Source organism: Pongo pygmaeus, chromosome 8, assembly GCF_028885625.2.
Source record: "Pongo pygmaeus isolate AG05252 chromosome 8, NHGRI_mPonPyg2-v2.0_pri, whole genome shotgun sequence".
In the NCBI taxonomy this organism is placed as follows: Eukaryota; Metazoa; Chordata; class Mammalia; order Primates; family Hominidae; genus Pongo; species Pongo pygmaeus.
In genome coordinates, this window is record NC_072381.2 from 137,498,355 (window position 1) to 137,522,796 (window position 24,442).

At 49.8% G+C, this 24,442-nt stretch overlaps 2 protein-coding genes across 3 annotated transcripts; both read right to left on the reverse strand.

Annotated features, from left to right (window-relative positions):
* Positions 1 to 1,449: 1,449 nt before the first annotated feature.
* Positions 1,450 to 18,391, reverse strand: BNIP3 (BCL2 interacting protein 3). 2 transcript variants are annotated; one of them, XM_063670411.1, is made up of 7 exons: positions 15,472 to 15,696; positions 15,169 to 15,333; positions 8,850 to 9,000; positions 8,098 to 8,182; positions 5,931 to 6,037; positions 5,705 to 5,854; positions 1,450 to 2,332 (listed from the first exon to the last, which is right to left on the reverse strand). In XM_063670411.1, the coding sequence occupies exons 1-7, from the start codon at positions 15,491 to 15,493 to the stop codon at positions 2,287 to 2,289; spliced, it is 726 nt and encodes a 241-aa protein (XP_063526481.1). In that variant the 5' UTR covers positions 15,494 to 15,696; the 3' UTR covers positions 1,450 to 2,286. The 2 variants fall into 2 exon arrangements, with proteins under 2 accessions (XP_063526481.1, XP_054291492.1); XM_054435517.2 differs by lacking the exons at positions 15,169 to 15,333; positions 15,472 to 15,696 and adding an exon at positions 17,904 to 18,391.
* On the reverse strand, positions 2,339 to 5,698 carry LOC134740192 (uncharacterized). The gene is made up of 2 exons (XM_063670410.1): positions 3,029 to 5,698; positions 2,339 to 2,938 (listed from the first exon to the last, which is right to left on the reverse strand). The coding sequence occupies exons 1-2, from the start codon at positions 4,316 to 4,318 to the stop codon at positions 2,774 to 2,776; spliced, it is 1,455 nt and encodes a 484-aa protein (XP_063526480.1). The 5' UTR covers positions 4,319 to 5,698; the 3' UTR covers positions 2,339 to 2,773.
* Positions 18,392 to 24,442: the final 6,051 nt, after the last annotated feature.

Genomic DNA, 24,442 nt, shown 5'->3' on the forward strand with positions numbered 1-24,442 from the left:
AATAGTGGCCAAGTGTTCAATGTTTTTACATCAAAATCATTTAGATAATGTTAATTTTGTAAACTTGTTAATGATTAAAGTGAGTGGTATGGGCAGTTATTTGTATTAACCACTGTAGAAAAGAAGGGCTATTTACAAAAGCTATTCAGAAAGGCTCACTGCCATTATCCTACCTCAAAGATAAAAACATTCAGATACACACACACATCAAACTTGTTTCATTTTTAATAAAATGTCTAATGTTACAATCTAATGAAAAACACCTCTAGAAAACTTGATTCTTGGTCTCCCATTAAAGCACTCCAGTCCCAGAGTTTGTTTTTTTGAAACAGGGTCTTGCTCTTGCTCAGGCCACGTGCACTATCCTGGCTCACTGCAGTATTGAACTCCTGGGCTCAAGGGATCCTCCTGCCTCAGTCTCCCAAGTAGCTGGGGCTACAGGTGTGTGCCACCACACGAGGCTAATTTTTGTATTTTTTGTAGAGACAGGGTCTTGCTATGCTCCCCCAGGCTGGTCTCGAACTTCTGGACTCGTGATCCTCCTACCTGGGCCTCCCCAAGTGTTGGGATTACAGGTGTATAGCCATCGCACTGGCCCAGTCCCAGAGCTTAGTACCTCCAACTGGTTTTTTTTTTTTTTTTTTTTTTTTGAGATGGAGTCTCGTTCTCCCTCCCAGGCTGGAGTGCACTGGCATGGTCACCGCTCACTGCAACCTCTGCCTTCTGGGTTCCAGCGGTTCTCCTGCCTCAGCCTCCCAAGTAGCTGGGATTACAGGCACGTGCCACTGCGCCCAGCTGATTTTTGCATTTTTATTAGAGACGGGGTTTCATCATGTCGGCCAGGCCAATCTTGAACTTCTGACCTCAGGTGATCCGCCCACCTCAACCTCCCAAAGTGCTGGGATTACAAGGCGTGAGCCACTGTGCCCGGCCATACAGCTGGTTTCACTGAGAGTTCAGCCATTGTCATCTGTGAGGGGGACACATGGTTGGCTTTGTTGTGTGCTAACTTTGATGGTGACCAGGGGGTTCACTGAGCTCTGTAAGGTGCTGAAACTCCACTGATGTTTGTGATGAAAGACAAACAGCAAACATATTTGCTCTAAAACAAAAACGGAATTCCCTTGACCAGCGTGCTTCGATGATCTCAGACTATTCTGAGGTTAAATTATATAAAGGAATTCTGATGTCATGCCATCCACTTTCTCCAAATGTAAAACTTAGAGATGAGATGACTGCTTCCCAGGTGGCATCAATGAAGATTTTTACAAATGAAAACATTAGATTTAACACCCAAATTAAGCGTGGAAAGGTGAAACATCAAGGCGGCAGGCAGCCTTTCTAAAAAGCTTGCTGTAGGAAAGATAATGTCAAAATAGGGACCAGTCCTGGTTTCATCAAGAAGCTATTATGACGTCTGATTTTAAACCATATGTAAATACAGTAATCTGAAGGATTTGGCAAAGATTTATTTTTTTTTTTTCCATTTCCAGTTTTTTAAAGTAGACACAGATTTGTTTAGAATAAAGCTGGTTTTAAAAGTACACAAAAGTTGAACACAAAGGAGAGGATTAAATTCACCAATGCAGAGTGATAAAGAGAAAAAGATACTGAGCAGGTGCCTTCAGCAGAAAACTGATCACCCAAGGTGATCACCTAATAATCGGAGACTTAATTCCTTATAATGCAAAAGCAAGAAGAGTTTAGTGTACGAACTGTACAGCTGAGTTTGTAGCTCTATCTTGGTTTCTGTTGATTACGAACAATTAGCATAGTTATGTATAATCTTTAGTAGACAACCTGCATCCATTTAAATTAAATAATACTTTCTACAATACTGTGATATATAAGGCCACAATATTTATTTTGGACAAACCCCTTAAAGTAGCGATTTTATTATCAATGTTATTCATTCTTTTGAAATATAAAGTACTTCAACTGAATTAAGGTTGCAGATAATTTTTAAAATACAACATACGTCATGACTAGTATATTAAAATTATTTATATTCAGATATTTATATCTAATATCAAATGAAAATTCACTACCAAATTTTTACAGTAGACATTAATCAGTCTGACATGCTTATTGATCCCATAGGTATAATTATAGATCAACATGATTTTAGTGTCTATTCTTTTATTTTACTAAATTAGAAATGCAGCATTTACAGAACAAATAAACACAAGTGACGCGGCCACCCCAGGATCTAACAGCTCTTCAGTGAGCTGTGTTGCAAGCTCAGAAGTAATCCACTAACAAACCAAGTCAGACTCCAGTTCTTCATCAAAAGGTGCTGGTGGAGGTTGTCAGACGCCTTCCAATATAGATCCTTAACAGAAAAATTATCAGCAGTTAATGTATCTTGTGATTCACAGGAGACTGTGTTACAGCTGAAACAGGGTAGCTCACTGTGGTTAGAGCTTATGCAAGGGGACTGCTGATTTTATACCCATTATAAAAATTTTGTAATGAATCTATCTGTAATCTTTACTGTTTTATCAATATGTATTTTGTATTAATTAATTTAGAAAACATCAGATTGTATTCTTACATAGAAGGATCACCAAACTGAATGCTGTTTCCACACAGAAAGCTGCTGCTTTGTTCCAACTCAGTGCTGGGGGAAGTCACCTACCAGGGCAAGATGGTGTTGCTAGTTCATCACCACCAGCCTCACTAAAGCCAACTGCTTAAAAATGAAGCCCCTGCCCTCATGTGGTTTAAGTTTGGTAGTGGGAGGTCCTTGTCCCAAACTAAAGATGCAGGAGTGTCAGAAAAGGCTTTTCAGCAATAGAGAGGCTCGCTCCAGCTGACCAGCGGGCTTCACTCCCGGAGGGAGGAGGATGGGTCTCCAGGAAAGGGCAGAATCGGAAGCCTGGCTGGCCTGGCCTGTGGGCGGGGTGTGGTGGGCACTGTGAGCGCAGACACTGCCGGCCTGTGGGCGGGGTGTGGGCACTGTGAGCGCAGACACTGCCGGCCTGTGGGCGGTGATGTGGTGGGCGCTGTGAGCGCAGACAGTGCCGACCTGTGGGCGGGGTGTGGTGGGCGCTGTGAGCGCAGACACTGCCGGCCTGTGGGCGGTGATATGGTGGGCACTGTGAGCGCAGACACTGCCGGCCTGTGGGCGGTGATATGGTGGGCACTGTGAGCGCAGACACTGCCGGCCTGTGGGCGGTGATGTGGTGGGCGCTGTGAGCGCAGACAGTGCCGGCCTGTGGGCGGTGGTGGTGTGGTGGGCGCTGTGAGCGCAGACAGTGCCGGCCTGTGGGTGGTGTGGTGGGCGCTGTGAGCACAGACAGTGCCGGCCTGTGGGTGGTGGTGTGGTGGGCGCTGTGAGCACAGACAGTGCCGGCCTGTGGGCGGGGTGTGGTGGGCGCTGTGAGCGCAGACACTGCCGGCCTGTGGGTGGTGTGGTGGGCGCTGTGAGCACAGACAGTGCCGGCCTGTGGGTGGTGTGGTGGGCGCTGTGAGCACAGACAGTGCCGGCCTGTGGGTGGTGGTGTGGTGGGCGCTGTGAGCGCAGACAGTGCCGGCCTGTGGGCGGTGGTGATGGTGTGGGCGCTGTGAGCACAGACAGTGCCGGCCTGTGGGCGGTGGTGGTGGTGTGGGCGCTGTGAGCGCAGACAGTGCCGGCCTGTGGGCGGTGGTGGTGGTGTGGGCGCTGTGAGCGCAGACAGTGCCGGCCTGTGGGTGGTGTGGTGGGCGCTGTGAGCGCAGACAGTGCCGGCCTGTGGGCGGTGGTGGTGTGGTGGGCGCTGTGAGCGCAGACAGTGCCGGCCTGTGGGCGGTGGTGGTGGTGTGGGCGCTGTGAGCACAGACAGTGCCGGCCTGTGGGCGGGGTGTGGTGGGCGCTGTGAGCGCAGACAGTGCCGGCCTGTGGGTGGTGGTGGTGTGGGCACTGTGAGCACAGACACTGCCGGCCTGTGGGCGGGGTGTGGTGGGCGCTGTGAGCACAGACACTGCCGGCCTGTGGGCGGGGTGTGGTGGGCGCTGTGAGCACAGACACTGCCGGCCTGTGGGCGGGGTGTGGTGGGCGCTGTGAGCGCAGACAGTGCCGGCCTGTGGGCGGTGGTGGTGTGGGCACTGTGAGCGCAGACAGTGCCGGCCTGTGGGCGGTGTGGTGGGCACTGTGAGCGCAGACAGTGCCGGCCTGTGGGCGGTGGTGGTGTGGGCACTGTGAGCGCAGACACTGCCGGCCTGTGGGCGGTGTGGTGGGTGCTGTGAGCACAGACAGTGCTGCAGCAGCTTTCAGGGCAGATTTTATCGTGCGGTTCTGAAAAGCAGCTGAGGGGGTGTGGGTCGCCAGTGGCAGCATCGGGTTCTGAAAACCTGGGCAGGACAAAGGACAGTAGCTGGGAAGTAGTGGCTGCAGAAATCCATCCTGAAACAAAGGGCTAAACCTTGTATTTAAAATGAGGATCCCAAGGCCTTGCCCCCAGAGTCTGCTTGACAGTTCTGGAAAAGGCTCCAGGAAGTAAACTGCCTGGTGATGCTGATGCAGTCTGTGGGTCTGACTCCAAAAAGCACCAGCAGAAATAAAGGTGATGGGGGTGGACGTGAGAATGTGCACAAGAGCTAGAAGAAAACCATGCACACGGGAGGGCGAGGTGGAGACATGGGCAGTGCTCAGCTCCCGGCCCAGGAAACTCAAGTGGCTTTTATCCCGTTTCCTTCAACCCAGATGTGAGCCCTCTGGCCAACCTACCTAACCCACCTGCCCCCAGTGGCATTCCGGTCTTCCCAGTCTGTCCAATACACGGCAGCCACAGAACACTGTCTGCACGCCAGGACTAGACCCCTCCTCCCCGCTGAGAGAGGCTGGGACCAGCCCAAGGAGGAGCGGTTTTGGCTTCCCACTCTGGCTCTTCACCACTGCTGCAGCTAAAGCTCTTCAGAATCCACAGCGGCACCTGCCTGGTCTCTGTGTTTTCTGCAGAGTGAGTTAGTATAAGAAGCCAGAAAAGGCCAGGCGCGGTGGCTCACACCTGTAATCCCAGCACTTTGGAGGCCAAGGTGAGCAATCACTTGAGTTCGAGATCAGCCTGGACAACGTGGCGAAACCCTGTCTCTATTAAAAATACAAAAATTAACCAGGCGTGGTGGTGGGCACCTGTAATCTCAGCTACCCAGGAGGCTGAGGCAGGAGAGTCGCTTGAACCAGGGAGGCAGAGGCTGCACTGAGCCGAGATCATGCCACTGCACTCAGCCTGGGCAACAAGAGCAAAACTCAAGCCAGAAAAGTCGGAGACCGCATTGGTTCCTTTATTGCTGAGAGTTACTAGAACAACAGTCCTGTCTGGAGGAAGTACAGCAAGTAACTGAGACCCTCCATCTACAGCAGACAGCTGGGTGCATTCCTGCCACGCAGTACTACGCAGAAATGAGACTGCTTTCAGCTACACACAGGACAAAGAGGTCAGACATAAGAATCCCTGCTTTGACTCTGTTTATATTCAGTGAGCAATAGGCAGACTCGTCCAGGCCAGACAGCAGCACCACAGGGTGCCTGTGCTGGGGCCTTTTGGGGCTGCAGGCTGGTGGTTTCTGGACCTGAACAGTGACTATGTGGGTGTGTTTGTGAAAATGCACCAAGCTGTAACTGATGATCTGGACTTCAGGAAACAGTTTACGAATAAATCACTGCGACCCAGAATCGCCCCACGACATGCCATGACAGGACTCACACAGTCACATCACCTACCCCAATCCGATGGCCAGCAAATGAGAGAGCAGCAGAGACGGAAGGAAAACTTTCAGAAATTCTGCGGAGAATATGCCCCCTTTCTTCATGACGCTCGTGTTCCTCATGCTGAGGGTGGCCGTGCGCTTTGGGTGTTTAAAGAGGAACTCCCTGAGGCGGGAAGAAACGTGTCAGCTGATGTGTCCTCTGTCAAGGGGTGCCCCCGTGACACTGAGAACACACTCACTTGGGGGGAATATTTTCCGGCCGACTTGACCAATCCCATATCCAATCTGAGTTTTTCTTCAAGATGCTTTCAACTTCTTTCCTTCTCTCAATATCATCTTCCTCAGACTAAGATAAAGTCAATGTTAAATGCAGATCAATGTACCACACGTGACACGGGAAAGCACCCAGCTCCCACCCGAACTTCAGATCCGCAGGCTTAATTCAAGAGCCCAAAGGCACATGTCACTGCCTCGGACTGTGATCCAAGGGGAGTCCTGGGGCTGGCGGCCTTCCCCGGGCCGCACCGCACTCCCGGCTCACAGCATGCTCGTCTCCTCCAGGGACAGATCACCTCTGGGGGAGCCCCACTCAGGGCGTAAATACATTTGGTTCCCTGTGAGATTCTGGGGGTACTGACAGCGGCAAACACTGTCCTAGGGAAGTTACGTGACATGAGGGCAAAGATGGTGACTGCAGCACTGGTTATAACAAAAGAAAATGAAAACAGCTGAAAATGGCTCAAAACAGGGACACGACGAAGGAAACGGACACTGTATAGTGAGCAGGTTTACAAGATGCTTCCGGGATAAGCAGGAGGGAAAAGGCAGAAATGTACACATAACCACAGCTGCGGCCAAATCCTCAGAAGCACACAACAGCAGGAAACATTAAAGAGAATTTTAAATCTGAGAGTCTAAGTGTTTTTCTCTACTTTTTTGCATTTTCAAAATTCTGTACCTGAACATCTAATTCCTTTTAAAACTAAGGGGGAGGTTTTGTTTAAAACAGTGAAAATGGCAAGACCCTGTCTCAAAAAAAAAGAAATAAAATTGAAAATACTCAATATAGCTCCCTAAACCCACCAAACATCTGGGTACACCCAAGCTGGGTACAGCCCCAAGTGCCCAGGAGCAGGCCGCACGCCCTGGATGCACCCACACACCCACAGCAAGGGCTCCTGGGGCTCCCGAAATCATGCTGCCCCTCGGAGTGGGGCCAGGGGATGTCCCTGAGAAAGCCTGGGTAACAGGGACTCCTTGTTTCCTTGGTGAAGGAAGCCTTGAGGGAAGCTAGCACCGAAGGGCCAGCTACTAATCCTGCCTGAAGGCCATGCTTCCTCAAAGAGCTTCCAAAATACAGAACACGGTCCATCGTTAAAGTTCTCACCAGCAACAAACACCCAAGAAAACAGTTATCGCGCATCTCCTCTGCAACAAGGTAAGGCACTGCCAGATATAACTGAGCAAGACAGTGCTGATCACTGCCTCGAACCCCATCTGTGCCGGAGTAGGAAGGGAGAATGACAGAGTAAACCAAGGCAATAACCCCAGGTACACTTTTTCCTCTAAGACTCCGCTTTCACAACAATGCTGAAAGCCGGTATGTAAAGCCCATTCAATAGCTGTTAACAGAAAAGTCATCTTAGGCTAGACACGGTATCTCACACCTATAGTCCCAGTATTTTGGGAGGATCACTTGAGCCCTGGAGTTCAAGACCACCTGGGCAACACAGGGAGACCCCGTCTCTACAAAAAAACTTTTTTAAAAAAGAAGAAAAAGTGATCTTACACTAAATTATCAGGCTGGTCAGCCACTAATGCTACACTGCTCAGGCACCAGTTAGCTCAGGACTAATGCTAGGAAAGGCACAGGGTAGGCAGTGACAGTGTCTAATGAGGAGGACACCTCAGAGTCACAGCCACAGTGGCCAAATGGCCTCAAATGGCCCCATGGGTAACGCCTGAGTCCCACACAGCATGCAAATATTAAAACCCACTCCCTGTCCACCCAGCAACCACAAGGAAAGACCAGCCAGTAGCTGGCTCACTGCCACCCTTTCCAGTGGTCCCTCCCTCCTCTCTAGGCTGCAGCCACCAGGGAGCCCTTCCTCCTTTCCGGCGTATCCCTGATGGCAGGCAGGGACAGGAGGCCCCTGCTGCCTGTCCCACTCGGTGCCTCCCCCGCTCAGCTGAGTGTCCAGCCCATGTGCTTGTGGATGTTCCCACCCACAGTTTCTTGTTTTTTTGTGTGTTTTTTTGGTTTGTTTTTGTTTTTGTTTTTTTTAAAAGCAGGAGACACCCTTAAAGCCTGACTTTTCTCTGAGGTGCTCAATTACATTTAAAACCGTTTCCTGTACAAACAGATCACAAATAGTTTTACAACTGCACATTCTCCTTCCAGCTTACCTGTGAGCTGTTTTTCTCTCCAATGCTATGGGTATCTGTTTCAGAAGCTCTGTTGGTATCTTGTGGTGTCTGTGAGCGAGGTGGGCTTGGCGATGTGAATAGAATGGGAAAAACAGAACATCATGTGAACATTCTATCATCAGAAGCTCAAACCCCAAAGGCAGTGAACCGCCTCCGTGATGAGGGGCTCTAGCCAGTCAGCGTACGCGTCTTCCCTTCCACCCAGCACCAGCCAGAGCCAAACTATTCCTCAGCCCTTTTGGCTAAGCACGACAGGAGTTAGCTAGCCAGTCTTCCAGAGAAGGCGCAGGGGCAACTGGCAAGCAGCTGGCTTTGTCACCTGCCGCCTTCACGGTCTGTTGCACAGCTTTCAAGGGCACGTGACCTTTGACCACTGTCAGCCACTCTACCTTGGAGTCACTCAGAAGTGCTGCTAACCAGGAACCGCTCCTCCTGCGACCACAGCCCTGCTGAGGCGCGTGAGTGCGTTTCTCAGAGTGGGGTTTGTGGCTGTTCTGCTGCCTGCTGACGACTTGAACATGCTCCCCACAGAGTACGTCCCAGGTCACTGCATCCCCAAAGAGGGCAAGGCTCCTATGTAAGAACGGACTGCGGCAGGAGCCAGTCCTGAATGCGGCCTGAGGGGAACAGCAGCCCGCTGTCCTAGAGGTGACACGGGCACTTCCAGCTGTGACTGTCACCCACTGAAGACATCAGCACTGTAACACATACACTTGTTGACGTGCACCTACCTGTCACAGTGAGAACTCTTGGAGCTACTCCGTCCAGACTCATGCTGTGCATCCAGCAGTATTTTTTCCATGTCACCATTATAAATAGAAACCGAGGCTGGAACACTGCTCCCGTTTCCATTATTGCTAAAGTGCAATTCTACCCAGGAGCCTGATGGGGACAAAAAAAAGGGGCACAGATGGAATTTTCTACCCACTCTGGAATCTGGTCTTAATATCTAACCAGCCTGCCCTTCCATTTCCAAGAGGTAGCAATGGTGACACACCAGGAACCATCCCTTAACCCCGACTTGAAGACATCCCTCTGCCCATTCTCATGGCAGTGACTGTCCACGCACACACTCCCTGGGTACAGGAAGGAAGCCCCCTGGGGCTGAGACCATGTGTCTGTCCAGCTCTTGCAGTCCCTTTATACCAAGCAAATGTCCAATAACTGCTGAGTCACCAGAATCCAATTAGAATACTTCCTTGCAGTGAGCTTTTATAAGAAAAAGGCTATTATTTGGAAAAAGAGGTCTTTAAAAAAAAACAAAAAAACACTAACGTCAACATAAGCTTTGAAGTTTTCTTTAAAAGGTTTAAACTCTATTTTTTGTTTCTTTTCGAGACGGAGTCTCGCTTTGTCACCCAGGCTGGGGTGCAGTGGCACAATGAAGGCTCACTATAATCTCAAACTCCTGGGTTCAGGCCATCTAGCTGACGCCTCTGGAATAACTGGAACTATAGGCATGTACCACTACTCCTGGCTATTTTTTTTTAGGAGATGGGGTCTCGCTATATTGCCCAGGCTAGTCTCAAACTTCTGGGCCCAAGCAGTCCTCTCACCTTAGCCTCCCGGTGTGCTGCGATTACAGGCGTGAGCCACCATGCCCGGCCTCTATTACTTGCATTGTGTAGCTTACTTTGCATTTATATAATTTCTAACGAGGTTGAACACGGTTTTACAAGTTTGCTAGCCATCTGGATAGCATCTTTTTTGAACTGGTTCTTCGAATCTCTTATTCTTTTCTATTATCTCTCTTTCTCTTATTTGTGGGCATCCAGCAGTATTTTTTCCATGTCACCATTATAAATAGAAACAGGCTGGAACGCTGCTCCCATTCCCTTACTGCTAAAAGTGCAATTCTGGGATAATCCTGTATTCTAGATATATGTTTTTCTGCATTTAAATATGTTGCAAGTAACTTTCACTCGGTAGCTTGTTCTTTTTACTTCTCATGTCTTCTGATGTACAGAAGTTCTTGATTTTAATTCAGTCAAATGCAGCAATCCCTTCCTGAGCTGAGATATTCTATTCTATTATTTTCACACAGGTCTACTGTTATGACAGTCACATTTAGATCCAAAATCTACATGGATTAATTCTTCCATTGATGTGAGACGGATGCCCCATTTATTGCAGACAGCTCCCACCTCACCTCTGCTCTGGGCTGCTTCCTTTGTCAGAAATCAAGTGTGCATATAGGCACATGTCTATTTCTGGGCCCAGGATAATTTCTCTACTTTGTGTCATAGGTTTATTTATTTAAAGCAAATCTGGTAGAAGCTTTCTCTGGTAGCGTATGGAGGATGGAGTGCAGTGGGAGTAAAGTGCAGGCCACAAAAGACAGAGAAACTTATGGACGAGAACAATGGAATTATCTCATTTTGCAGTCACTATAATTTTATTAAGCAGAATAATCACCCTGAGCTGCTGACTGTCCTTACACCAACACAGCACTAATAACACCATGCAATTAGGGGGAACGGAGCAGCCTCTTCATCCGTCATGTTTGCTGGAAGCAAAGGCAGGTGCACAACTTTCCACACACACGAGGCATCTCTCCTGAAAGAGGGCTGGCCTAGGCTCAGTATGCCACTTGTTGCAGAGTATATTTCATATTAACCAGAAAAAAGCAAACCGAAGGCCCACGAAGGAAAAGTGGATTTGCAACTTATACCATCAACAGTCTCCCAGTAAGCTGCTAACGAAATGATCACACAAATTTTCAAATGAACGCATGATTGTTCTCTTTGGCCGCTCACGTTGCCTCATGTCCTGGCCCGCACGAAGCACATCCCTAATCAAAGGCAGCCAGGGTCTGTCTCGGAGCCTGGAGCTCAATGGAGGAGAAAGGCCCAGGCCAGTCCGCCCCACACTCTGGCAGAGGCTACAGGGTGCCTTCCGAGATGTACAGACCACACCATTCCTGAAGCCGCTCATCTGACCAGACAGTATTGCCAAGTACTCTGATGTTCGCTAACCCTCCTTCCCTCTCTGGGATTCAAGATGCCATGCGGCCAGCTAGCCATGGCCTGCCCCTGAGAGAACGGCACCACGGCCTCTGTTTTGGCCAGCTGTCTGTCTACACTGAATCTACAGTATTCAGATTCTGGGCCTGCTTCAATTTACCTGACTGAAGTGTTGTTCAGATATCTGACGATATGGAACACAAATGGAGCTTGAAGGTGTGGTGTCTCTTCTCCGATGCCACTCTTAACATCAAATGTGGGACACCAAGTCACCACCACCGGGGTGTCCAACGATTCAATTCCATTCTGACTATCTACCTAGACTTAGTGTCGGGCCCACAAGACTGTTCCCACAGATGCAAGCGGAGAATGGGGTGTCCAGGTCACTCACATTTCTGTCAGTGCCTCTACCTACTCAGGGGATCCCACACACCTGCCTCAGGTTCAGTAATTTACTACAATTCACAGAACTCAGAAAAACACTTTACTTACATTTATCAGTTTACCAGAAACAATTCCAGAGCAGACAAATGGAAATGACATACAGCCCAGATCTCCACCTACCCCACACGTCCCAACCCTAACCCCAACCACACTCTCTGCAACCAGAACCCCACCTACCCCACATCCCAACCCTAACCCCAACCACACTCTCTGCAACCAGAACCCCACCTACCCCACACGTCCCAACCCTAACCCCAACCACACTCTCTGCAACCAGAACCCCACCTACCCCACATCCCAACCCTAACCCCAACCACACTCTCTGCAACCAGAACCCCACCTACCCCACACGTCCCAACCCTAACCCCAACCACACTCTCTGCAACCAGAACCCCACCTACCCCACATCCCAACCCTAACCCCAACCACACTCTCTGCAACCAGAACCCCACCTACCCCACATCCCAACCCTAACCCTAACCAGACCCCCACCTACCCCACACGTCCCAACCCTAACCCCAACCACACTCTCTGCGACCAGAACCCCACCTACCCCACATCCCAACCCTAACCCTAACCAGACCCCCACCTACCCCACACGTCCCAACCCTAACCCCAACCACACTCTCTGCAACCAGAACCCCACCTACCCCACATCCCAACCCTAACCCCAACCACACTCTCTGCAACCAGAACCCCACCTACCCCACATCCCAACCCTAACCCCAACCAGACCCCCACCTACCCCACACGTCCCAACCCTAACCCCAACCACACTCTCTGCAACCAGAACCCCACCTACCCCACATCCCAACCCTAACCCTAACCAGACCCCCACCTACCCCACACGTCCCAACCCTAACCCCAACCACACTCTCTGCAACCAGAACCCCACCTACCCCACATTCCAACCCTAACCCCAACCACACTCTCTGCAACCAGAACCCCACCTACCCCACATCCCAACCCTAACCCTAACCAGACCCCCACCTACCCCACACGTCCCAACCCTAACCCCAACCACACTCTCTGCAACCAGAACCCCACCTACCCCACATCCCAACCCTAACCCCAACCACACTCTCTGCAACCAGAACCCCACCTACCCCACATCCCAACCCTAACCCCAACCAGACCCCCACCTACCCCACACGTCCCAACCCTAACCCCAACCACACTCTCTGCAACCAGAACCCCACCTACCCCACATTCCAACCCTAACCCCAACCACACTCTCTGCAACCAGAACCCCACCTACCCCACATCCCAACCCTAACCCCAACCGTGCTACCCACTCCTCACGGCTCCCCCATCTCCATCCCCAGTCCCCTCCCCTCCTAGGAGGGGCTGCCCTGGGAATTTCTACCTCAAGTAACTATCCTGGGGCCGCCCTTGAGCACTGTATTAGCAGTATATTCTGAAGGGGCTCCTTACAACTTAACACCAAAAATGGTTAACCAAGGAGCACTTTTGGAGTACACTGCCAATAGGGTGACTTTATGAATCACACACACACTGGTCAGGCTGCTCTGCCTATGGAGTCGCCACCTTTTTACTCTCTTTCTTAACAAACATGCTTAAGACACTTATTGGCACAGTGGCTCACGCCTGTAATCCCAGCACTTTGGGAAGCTGAGGCAGGCGGATCACCTGAGGTCAGGAGTTGGAAACCAGCCTGACCAACATGGTGAAACCCCGTCTCTACTAAAAATACAAAATTAGCCGGGCATGGTGGGCACCTGTAATCCCAGCTACTAGGGAGGCTGAGGCAGACGAATATCTTGAACCTGGGAGGTGGAGGTTGCAGTGAGCCGAGATCATGCCACTGCACTCCAGCCTGGGCAACAAGAACGAAACTCTGTCTCAAAAAAAAAAAAAAAAAAAAAAAAAAAGACACTGCTCAGGAAATCCCAGGGGTTTAGGTGCTCTACACCAGGAAGTAGGTAGGGTCAAGACCAAACACATACTGTATCTATCACACAAGGGGCAAGCTGAAGACCACAGGGAGAGGAAGATGAAGTAGAGACAAGTGTATCTCTGTCTTCCTCTGTCTGTGCTACTGTAACAGAATCCCACAGACTAAGTGATTTACCAACAGAAATTGATCTCCGTTCTGGAGGCTGGGAAGTCCAAGATCCAGGCACCAACATCTGGTGTCGGGTGAGGGCCTTCCTGCCTCATCCCTTCAATGAGGCTACAGAGGGACCCACCTCCCTCCATCCAGCCCCTTAGAGCACTAATCTCATTCACTAGAGAGGAGCCCCCATGGCCAAGCCACCTCTTAAAGGCCCACCTTTTACCACCATCCCACTGGCAACATGGAGGGACACATTCGAACCAAAGCAGTGCTTTTTAAAAATCGCCCCAGGAAGGGTCCTAAAAATCCAGGAAACAAGGAAAAAAAAACCCATACAGATTGTCCATGGCTAATGACTTTGGGCCCAAAAGCTGTATTCCCAGCAATGATTTACTAAGCTACAGGAGTTTTATTATTAACCTATAGCAACCGGGTAGGAAAGGAAGGCACTTCCTGGAGAATGTAGCATGCTGTGTATCTACTCACATGTTACAGTTCTCCACTCGATCATTCACCTTTTCAAAGAAAGATGGGGTTACAGTAAGGTTGCTTAATAACCTTAGAAAACTTGCTCATAATCACAAGCAGTTTACACTTCAAATAACTGTAGTATAATTAGGCCCCAGAAAGAAAGGTGCTGCTGTTGCTGCTGCAAGAAAAGCCCTCCTTCCTAATCTCATTTCAGGTCTCTCTCCTTATGTTCCTCCTCCTCCTCACTCACTTATAATTTACATTGCTAACAAGACACACAGCCAGTAAATCTTACCTCCCTCCTATATCAAGGCAGATGAGATTTTGAAAAGCCTAGACTATAAATATTTATATCACATTACAAAAAGAAAACTGATAGGTCTGCCTCAGAGACAAAATACAATCCAACAAGAGTTCTTAATCCATTTCTTATTCTCACTTTGTGTAAAAAAAAAAAAAAAAAAATCATCTGACATCCAGCTTTTCTAGGTGCCCAAAGCAGTTCTCCCTCCAGTGACAGACTCCAGGGAATCCCTTCGATTCACTGCCCTCTGCATGTCCCGGGGCAACTCCCTGGGTCCCATTCCTCAACATGGATTCACGGGCCAAGCCATGAGCCCCACGTGGAGTAAACACAGGGCCAAGTTCTCAAGGCCACCCTACGCCCTAAGCTGGGGTGACAATCTCAACTCTGGCTATGAAGGGAGAATCACCTGTGTTGTTTTTTCATTGTTCTCCAAAAGCCTAGCCTCAGCCCACTCTGAAAGTGACTATTTGGGATGCTGGGGTGGAATCCAGGCAAATAGACTGAAAAAGCTCTGGGATAAATGTCAGAATAGAGGGAGGCAGCATCCCAGAAAAAAAAGCCTGAAGCAGAGGAGCTGTGAACCCCAGAGGGAACTAGCACCCCCAAAACCATACAAAGGGCTTCTTCCCCAGGGGAGGTGGGCTCTAAGAAATTGCTGTTTTTACCTTTAAAAGCTTCTCAGGTTAGTGGGGAGAGAACAAAAGAGACCCACCTGACAAAAGATTTCAAGTATCAAGTCAGCCGGATAGGTAAATTAGGTCCCTGACTTCTAACGGGGCTTCCCTCACCTTCCTCTTGCCAGACTCTCCTCCAGGCCTGGCCTATCGCACGCAGCCTCAGGCATCTGGGCTCCAGGTATCCCACTGGTGCTTCATGCAGAGTCCTTGGCTTCTCCTTAAGTGTTGTTGCCAGCCTCATCTTTCTCTCCACCTCTACAACCTCATTGTGACCATCTATGAAATGCAGGTCGTGGACGAGAATCTAGATGTCTGCAACCCCTTCAGGTCTCAAAGTGCACGATGCTACAATTCCACTCCAAAAGAAGTAGAAACATCTTTTCCCCTCATACAACTTTGCCCATGGTGAGTTACCTCTGACAAGAAAGAGAACCATCTGCCAGTTGCAGACACAGCAGTGGGTGAAGAGATGAGGGCTTGGATCATTAAACACGGCCGCTCCAGAGTAAATGGGCACGCACTTTACTGAACTGATGCCCTCCTGGTGAAGACAGTGGGTCCTTCAAGGAAGTGATGCCCCCGCCACCGTGACGCACGGTCTCGTCACAGAATCCTACCTCTCCTGCATGTTGGCAGTGACATGTCTAGGAGAAAAGGGCCAAGTTCACGGCTGCAGTGAGCTATAATGATTGTGCTACTGCACTCCAGCCTGGGTGACAGCGTAAGACTGGGCTTGTAAAAAACAAAAAGGAAAAGGACAAATATGAGCATCCTGCGAGTCAACAACTTTAGCTAGAATGATCAAGAGATAGGAACAGAATCAGCCCATTTTGCCATTAACTCCTCAAGAAAAGCAGTTGGCCCCAGAGGGTACACTCAGAGGAGAGAGTGCTTGCTGCTTCCAACCGTGGGTCTGGCTGCAAGGCTCCCAGAGTTCTCTGTTCCGAGGTAAACAAGGGGCAGTGAAATCGGACAGGCAGAGGTGAGCGCTGCCTGAGCCACCGCTCCGCGCCGGATTTGCAGGCGGCTGGAGCCCGCGGGACCGGCCAACCCCGCCCACGCCGAGCCCACGGTGGCCCCGTCCTGCCGCGCGGACACTCAGGGCGGCCCAAGGAATCGCCTACATGGGATCCACCCCGCGGGTAACTATCTTTTTATAGAATAAACAAAACAGAAAAACAAAAATCTCGTAACTCCGGCGCTGGCCGTCTTGCACTGCCAATGACTCAGCAGCCTGTGTAAGTTACATACTTGAGAGAGGACCGACTCCCCCCGGAGCCCCCTCCACCTCCCAACGCCCAGATCCCAGCCAGGCAGTGAAACGCACAATGTCAGGAGTAACGCAGCTTCACAACCGGAAAATGGGTGATTTTATGGCAAAGAGTTTATAAAAACATCCCTTGGATTTTATGACAAAAGACAGGAAAACACCTCTTAATCTATTTCAAAATAGCAATTAGCCAATGTTTAAATTTCAAGAGGAAAAATCCGAATTACAGGATTTTTAAAAATATGGTTCTAGGCCAGGCGCGCCTGGTAGCTCAGGCCTATAATCCCAGCACTTTGGGAGGCCGAGGCAGGAGGATCGCTTGAGCCCAGTTCAGACCAGCCTGGGCAACATAGTAAGACCCCGTCTCTTAAAAAAAAAAAAGTTAAAAAAAAATGGTTGTAGTGTTCAAATGTATATATATATATATATATATATATATATTATTCAATATATTATGGTAACTAAGTCCTGCCTAGTAAAATCTTTTTTTTTGTAATAAAATTAGCAACTCACTAAATTTATGTGAATATATGGTTTTAAAAACTCTCAATGAAGATTAAAAGTTCACTGTCAGAGGTTTCAGCAGTCCTTTCCCAAGCTTATTTACATGCTAATTTTGCTTAGTAAACTCTGGCTTCAAAGAACACAAAGGTCAGCTGCCACCAGGTCCCTCCTCCGAGGCTTGGGCCCTAGGGACCCTGGGAAGGCGGCTTCAGTGCCCGCTTCCCTGAGTAAAGGCTCGTCTGGACTCTGACGCGGACCCACCGGGTGGGGAGGGTCTCCACGCCACCTGGCTGTGCGTGGGGCAAGCCCTGCACCCCGGGCCTGCGTTTCCCGCTGCGTGAACGGATGGTCTTGCGAATCTAGCCAAGGGCACACAGCGAGCCTCTATTCGGGCATTAAGCAGGCTGTAACGACTGAGTGCTGCACGGGCAGCGTCCCTTCGCTTGTGTTTTCTTAACCCCTAAGTCATTTAAAGCTTTGTTTTGGACCGACCCTCTAGTGGAATTGGAACATGCCCATTTAATGCCATATTTTAAAAACGCTGTAACCCCCTCCCATCTCCGCGTTCACCCTTCAGGAAATCCTAACGGTCACCATGGATATAAACATTAATAACAAAATTAAAGCACATAACAGGCCACTTGCCACGCCTTGGTGTTTGGTCATTAAAACCAATACTGGTCTGAACTACAGACCACGGAGGGCAACGTGGACTTTGAGGCTGTTCGGACCAACTGGGACACGCAGATTCACCTCCAGGTGGAATTCTAGCTAGCGCGGAGCTGGAGAATCGGGGCTTTCCGGTGCGGTCCGACCCGGGTCCAAGCCAACCCCCGCCCGAGCGGCGAGGCCGCGAACCCCGGGCAGTACGCGGGGTCCCCACGCCCCGGGCTCCGCAAGCCCGCACGAGGGATGGGTACGGGAGGGGAGGATGGCGCAGCCTCGCCCGGCCCGCGATGCCCCCTAGGCCTCCCCGACGACCTCCCCTTGGCGCCCCCTTGGCCTCCCTCTGGCCTTCCCCGGGCTTCCCCCCCGCGCCCCCTCGGCTCCCGCGCCGCCTCCTCCGCCTCACCCTGCAGGCTCTCCTCCTGCATCCCGGGCGCTCCGTTCTGCGACATGGCGCCGGAGGGCGACTGCGGCGATCGGAGTCCGCGCCGGGCTGCGGGTTGTGCTTCGGCTGCGGGCGGTGGGAAAGCCGTGGCACGAGCGCGGCGGCCCAGCTGCGCTCCGGGACTGAGCCGAGCCCCGCAGCCCGGCCGGAGGTACTCACAGGGCAGGGCGGGGCCGGGCGGATCTGCGGCCGCGTCGCCCATTGGCCGCGACGCGGGGCCTGCGCGTGCGCAGGGGCGTGGGGTGCGTGTGGCACGTGCGGCGCGTGCGCGGGGCGGGTCCTGGGGGTGGGCGAGGGGCAGGGGCCTGCGGTGCGCGGGACGCGGGACGCGGGCGGGGAGAGGGGCGGGGCGAGGGGCGCGCAGGCGCGAGGGCGGCGGCGACCGCCTGAGGTGAGTCGGCCGGGGCTGGACGCCGCGGGCCCCGTGACGAATGGGCTGCGCGGTCGCCGCCGCGGCAGGCGGTGGGCCGGATCGTGTTTTAAAGGGGCGGTGGGACCGGCGGACGCTCTGGGCACTCGCTACCACGGAGACGCCGCTACGCTTCGGGGCGGGGCTCGTCTTTCCATCGTGCTAGTGGGGAAACTGAGGCGCGGGGCTGGCGGCGTCTGTGCGGGGGGCGTGAGGACGTGCAGGGAAGCGGCCGCTGCGGCTCCGAGACGGCCCGTGGGGTCGGGACCTGCGCCCGGGGCGGGAGCTGCGAGCGGTGGGCCGGAGCTGAGCGTCCCCGGGTCTCTGCCCGCCGCGCCGGGGCTCCCCTGCGTGAACAGCGGGGCCCGTTGTGTCTGGGGCGTCCGCCCGCAGGAAGAAGCGGAGGCTCGAGCAGAGTCGGAAGAGTCCGCCCGAGGGAGGCGCGGACCCCAGGGGCCCGGGAGAGGCGCGCCGTCCGCCTCTGCGGCGAGGGGTCTGCGAGCGGCAAACGCGGTGTGGGGCGGGCGTCCCCGGGGTGGGCCGGGGCCTCCGCGGGTCACAGGGCGGAGTGGCGCTTGGTCGGGCCGGGTGGGTGCCCGGCTTCCGTGGGAGCCAGCCTGGCAGGGGGGTCTCGCAGCCTCGGGACTGGCAGGCACTTTTCAGAGGAAAGTCGCTTTCTCATTTCCCGCTTTTGATCAGAAGTCTTTCTTCTTGAAAGCATTGTTGATCCAAATCCAAGTGTCAAGGTGCGCCCCAGAAACGCTGCTTCCCAGATAGCCGTGTCTGGTCTTGCGGGGAAGGAGGAGGCATCCGGCCAAGGAACCAGGCGCTCAGAAGCCGAACCGGGGTCACAGAGCCGCGAAGCCAGACCAAAGTCGCTGCGTGCATTTCATCGCTGCTCTTGCCTGTTGAATCGTCTCTAGTCTTCGGAGTGCCATGATTTTAGTTTTCTCAGGAGTAACAAACATCCAGAGGCCAGTGTGGGGCGTATGCCTTTCATCTCAGCACTTTGGGAGGCCGAGGCAGGAGGATCGCTTGAGCCCAGGAGTTGGAGACCAGGCTGGGCAACATGGCGAAACACTTTCTCTCCCCCCAAAAAACACAAAAAACTTAGCTGGGTATGGTGGCACCTGCTGTGGAAGGATTCCTTGAGCCCAGAAGGTAGAGGCTACAGTGAGCCGTGATCAGGCCACTACACTCCAGCCTGGGCAACAGTGTGAGACCCTGTCTCAAAAAAAAAAAAAACAGCCAGAGATACATAGCATAGCATTAATAATTTCGATAGTAGAACTGTAATGCTGGCCAGGCAGTGGCTCTTGTCTGTAATCCCAGCATTTGGGGAGGCCAAGGCAGGAGGGTCACTTGAGCCTGATAGTTCAAGACCAACCTGGGCAACACAGAAAGACTCCATCTCTATTAAAACAAAAATGTTACTAAGTACGGTGCACATAAGGATTACAGTGAAAAAGAGAATGTGTATGCCAGAATGAAAAAAGGAACCTATTCTAGGGAGTCAACTAAAAGTATTATGAAGAAGATTAAATGGAGAATTCTTTAGAATAGTGTAGCCAAGTGGTTTGTAATTTTTCCCATATGAGTTTCTACTTCGTGGAAAGGGTTTATGCACATCAAGAGGTATTTGCCACCATGCATACACTTGCTTGCTCAGCTAATAATCGAAAGCAGTGCAGTCGTCCAGTGCAGCCTTAGCCAGTGAGTCAGTAGCTTTTTGTTGGGCTGTGATGGAGGCAGCAGTTTCATCAGCAATATTTCCTGATAGGCCAGATATGCTCGCAGTCATCCCAAGTAAAAGCAAACAAATACTGACTCTAGGTCCACTGAAATACTAAAGAAAGCACTACATAAATCAGTCACAGTATCTCACTTCCAGCTGCCGAAAGAGGATGGGGGCTTTGGTACTACCAGATGTCTGGGGATCACAGTGTTGATGACAGTTCTCAAATCTTGTACAGAATACCAGCTCTTCTCATTCGGCTTCCTTACAAGAAGGATTGGAGTATTAACATGCTGGTGCAAGGAATAATTAGACCCCTTTTAATATAGTCTTTTGTTACGGATCTTATTCCTTCAGTTGCTTCAGGCCTTAGAGGATATTGTCTGATATTGGGTGAAGGATTAATCAGGTTTACTTCCACTTTAATGAAAATGGCTGAATATCTTTTACTAATGTCAGTGGAAGACTCTGACCATAAGTGGCCTGACAAAGCTTGCCCTAAGCCATCTGTGTCATTAGTCCCAGTTTAGAAGAAAGTTGTTTGATCTGTATTTTTATAATTTCAGTAATTTCTCATTCTGTAGTTTTTCCATTTGCTCCTTCCATTCTAAACCTAAATCCATTCCTTCCTTTTGGGAGAAGGAAAGTATGCATTGTGACGTTCCAACACAAAATGTCTGCCTAAGATGTCTGGGAGGTGGGGAAATGAAGAAAAGAGTGAGGGCCCTGGGATTCTAAGGGCTTGGACTTGTATCCAGTGATAGGCTGATGAGATAACCCTACCGTTTGTACGGTTCCATTACTCCAAGGAAGGAGACAATTTAAAGTGGACGAAAAGAGTGGCTCCAGTGTCTTTGAGGGCATGTGTCTGTTCTTCATTTATGGAAATGTCCATTTCTCCTAAGGCATTAGTAGAAATAGGAACACCTCCCTTTGATTCTGAGAGCAATCCTGTTCATCATGTGGGATCCTGTTTTTTCACTGGTCCTGCTGTTAAATTTTCTACTATCTTTTTTGAAATGGCCAGGCTTTTTACAGTAGAAGCAAACAGCCGTTTTATCATTAGAAGGAGGCCCTGTCTTTTCTTAAAAGGCCTCATCTGGTTAGTCAGTTCTTGTAGTTGCAAATTCATAATCTTTGAGACCTTAGTTTTTTTATTCCTTCTGAATCGTTTTAGGAAGTTGATCTGCATAGCTTACTAATTTGTGGGTTTGTATATTCACCCAGTTAAGCTGGTATCTTTTTAACTTAGGTAACCAAACCCTCACTTAAGCCATTGAGGAAAGTAGAATTTATGAGGAGTCATTCTAATGATCTTGGAGGCTAACACACATTCCAGAATATTATTTAAAGGTTTTTACACAACCTTCAAAACATCTAAGCAGAGATTTGTCTGACCTTTGAGTACATTGTTGAGTTCTCCTCCAATCTACATTTTTAGGAAAGAACTGGGGCAAGGCATCAGGAAGAGCCTTGGCTAAAGTCCTTATTCTAAAAAGGGGGGCTTTGGAATTGACCGGGAAGGTGGAGCACCAAAGCCCTACCCATCAGCTCTCACACTTTGGCTTGTTGGGTGAATCTCACTGTCCTCTGGGAATTATGTACTTGTTTTCCCCCCACCCAAGGCCATCTCCCACCTGGAGCCTTTTTTTTTTTTTAAGAGATGGAGTCTCACTCTGTCATCCAGGCTGGAGTGCAGTGGTGTGATCTCGGCTCACTACAGCCTCAGCCTCCCGAGTAGCTGGGATTACAAGTGCCCACCACCATACCTGGCTAATTTTTGTATTTTTAGTAGAGACAGGGTTTTGCCATGTTGGCCAGGCTGGTCTCTAACTCCTGACCTCAAGTGATCCACCCACATCAGCCTTCCAAAGTGCTGGGATTGCAGGCGTGAGCCACCATGCCCGGCCTTGGAGCCTCTCTTCAATGCTCTTCAGCAAGCACTGAATAATCCACCTGCTTTGTTTTAGGGAATCTTTGTTTCAGTGAAATAAACCTCTCTGTCCTTAAATTTTGGATTCACTCACCCATTGTCATCGCCTCTGCTGTCTCTGATGCAGATATTTAAAGAAAACAGGGTTATTTTATGGCAGCATCAGTGGACAATGAAGCTGTCATGTGTGGCAGGACAGCATATAGCAGGGAGCAGGCAGTTAGTGAGAACTCAGGTTCTACAGGCAGGAATGGAGTGGGAGAGGCCCTCAATGGTCCAGTATTTGGGAGGATTCTGTGCCTAGTCCCTGTTAAAGCTGCCAAGTGTGTTCAGTATTATTGAACTAGGTTTGCAGACAGGGAGTCCCCAGAGTTTTGGAGGTTGAGATTTCTTCTTGGTACAGCTATGGGTAGATAAAGCAGATGTGGGAATCCCAAAAGGAGCTAATTTGGAGAATATCTATTTGGAAACAGTGGAGAGGTGGGTGCAGCCAGAAGCAGAAGTTACTTTCTCCAGGGTTAACCAATGAAGGCTCGTACACCAGAAAATGTACCCTACTGATGATATTTAAAGAAACTGGCCGGGTGCAGTGGCTCATGCCTATAATCCCAGCACTTTGGGAGGCCGAGGTGGGCCAATCACCTGAGGTCGGGAGTTTGAGACCAGCCTGACCAACATGGAGAAACCCCATCTCTACTAAAAATACAAAATTAGCCGGGTGTGGTGTTGCATGCCTGTAATCCCAGCTACTTGGGAGGCTGAGGCAGGAGAATTGCTTGAACCTGGGAGGCTGAGGTTGCAGTGACCCAAGATGGCACCATTGCGCTCCAGCCTGGGCAACAAAAGCAAAACTCCGTCTCAAAAAAAAAAAAAAAAGTCTGCTGCAGGATTGCAGGGGGCATCACAAGTGGTACATTAGTTTTTTTTTATGATTTCATAGACAAAAATTATTTTTTAAAATCTGACAATACCAAATGCTAACCAGGATATAGAGAAACAAGAACTTGACAAATGGGATCTAGTTAAACTAAAGAGCGTCTGCACAGCAAAAGAAACTACCGTGAGAGTGAACAGGCAACCTACAGAATGGGAGAAAAATTTTACAATCTACCTGTGCAGTGGCTCATACTTGTAATCCCGGTACATTGGGAAGCCAAAGCAACGACCAGCCTGACAAAGGGCTAATATCCAGAATCTACAAAGAACTTAAAACAGATTTACAAGAAGATATCACCCCCATCAAAAAGTGGGCGAGGAATATGAACAGACACTTCTCTAAAGAAGACATTTATGCAGCCAACAGACACGAAAAAATGCTCACATCACTGGCCATCAGAGAAATGCAAATCAAAACCACAGTGAGATACCATCTCACACCAGTTAGAATGGCGATCATTAAAAACTCAGGAAACAACAGGTGCTGGAGAGGATGTGGAGAAATAGGAACACTTTTACACTGTTGGTGGGACTGTAAACTAGTTCAACCATTGTGGAAGACAGTGTGGCGATTCCTCAAGGATCTAAAACTAGAAATGCCATTTGACCCAGCCATCCCATTACTGGGTATATACCCAAAGGATTATAAATCATGCTACTATAAAGACACATGTACACGTATGTTTATTGCAGCACTATTCACAATAGCAAAGACTTGGAACCCACCCAAATGTTGATCAATGATAGACTGGATTAAGAAAATGTGGCACATACACACCATGGAATACTATGCAGCCATAAAAAAGGATGAGTTCATGTCCTTTGTAGGGACAGGGATGAAGCTGGAAACCATCATTCTCAGCAAACTATCACAAGGACAGAAAACCAAACACCGCATGTTCTCACTCATAGGTGGGAATTAAACAATGAGAACACTTGGACACAGGAAGGGGGACATCACACACTGGGGCCTGTTGTGGGGTGGGGGGAGGGGGGAGGGATAGCATTAGGAGATATACCTAATGTAAATGACGAGTTAATGGGTGCAGCACACCAACATGGCACATGTATACATATGTAACAAACCTGCACGTTGTATACATGTACCCTAGAACTTAAAGTGTAATTTAAAAAATAAATAAAGATAAAAGGTAAAAAAAGAACTTTCATATATTGCTGGTGGTAATGTAAAGTGGTACAGCCATTTTGAAGAACTGATTGCAAGTTTTTCATGAAGGTAAACACGTGATCCAATAATTCTCTCAAGTATTTTTCAAGATAAATGAAAACATATATCCATAAAATGACGTTTACAGATTTACCTTATTCATAATGGCCAAAAGTCTAAAATAACACAAATGTCAATGAACAAGAGAATGGATAAACAAATTACAGTATATTCATATAATATAATAGAATTCAGCAATAAAAGAAATGAACTACTGATACACGTAACAACATGGATGAATTTCATAAACATTAGGTAA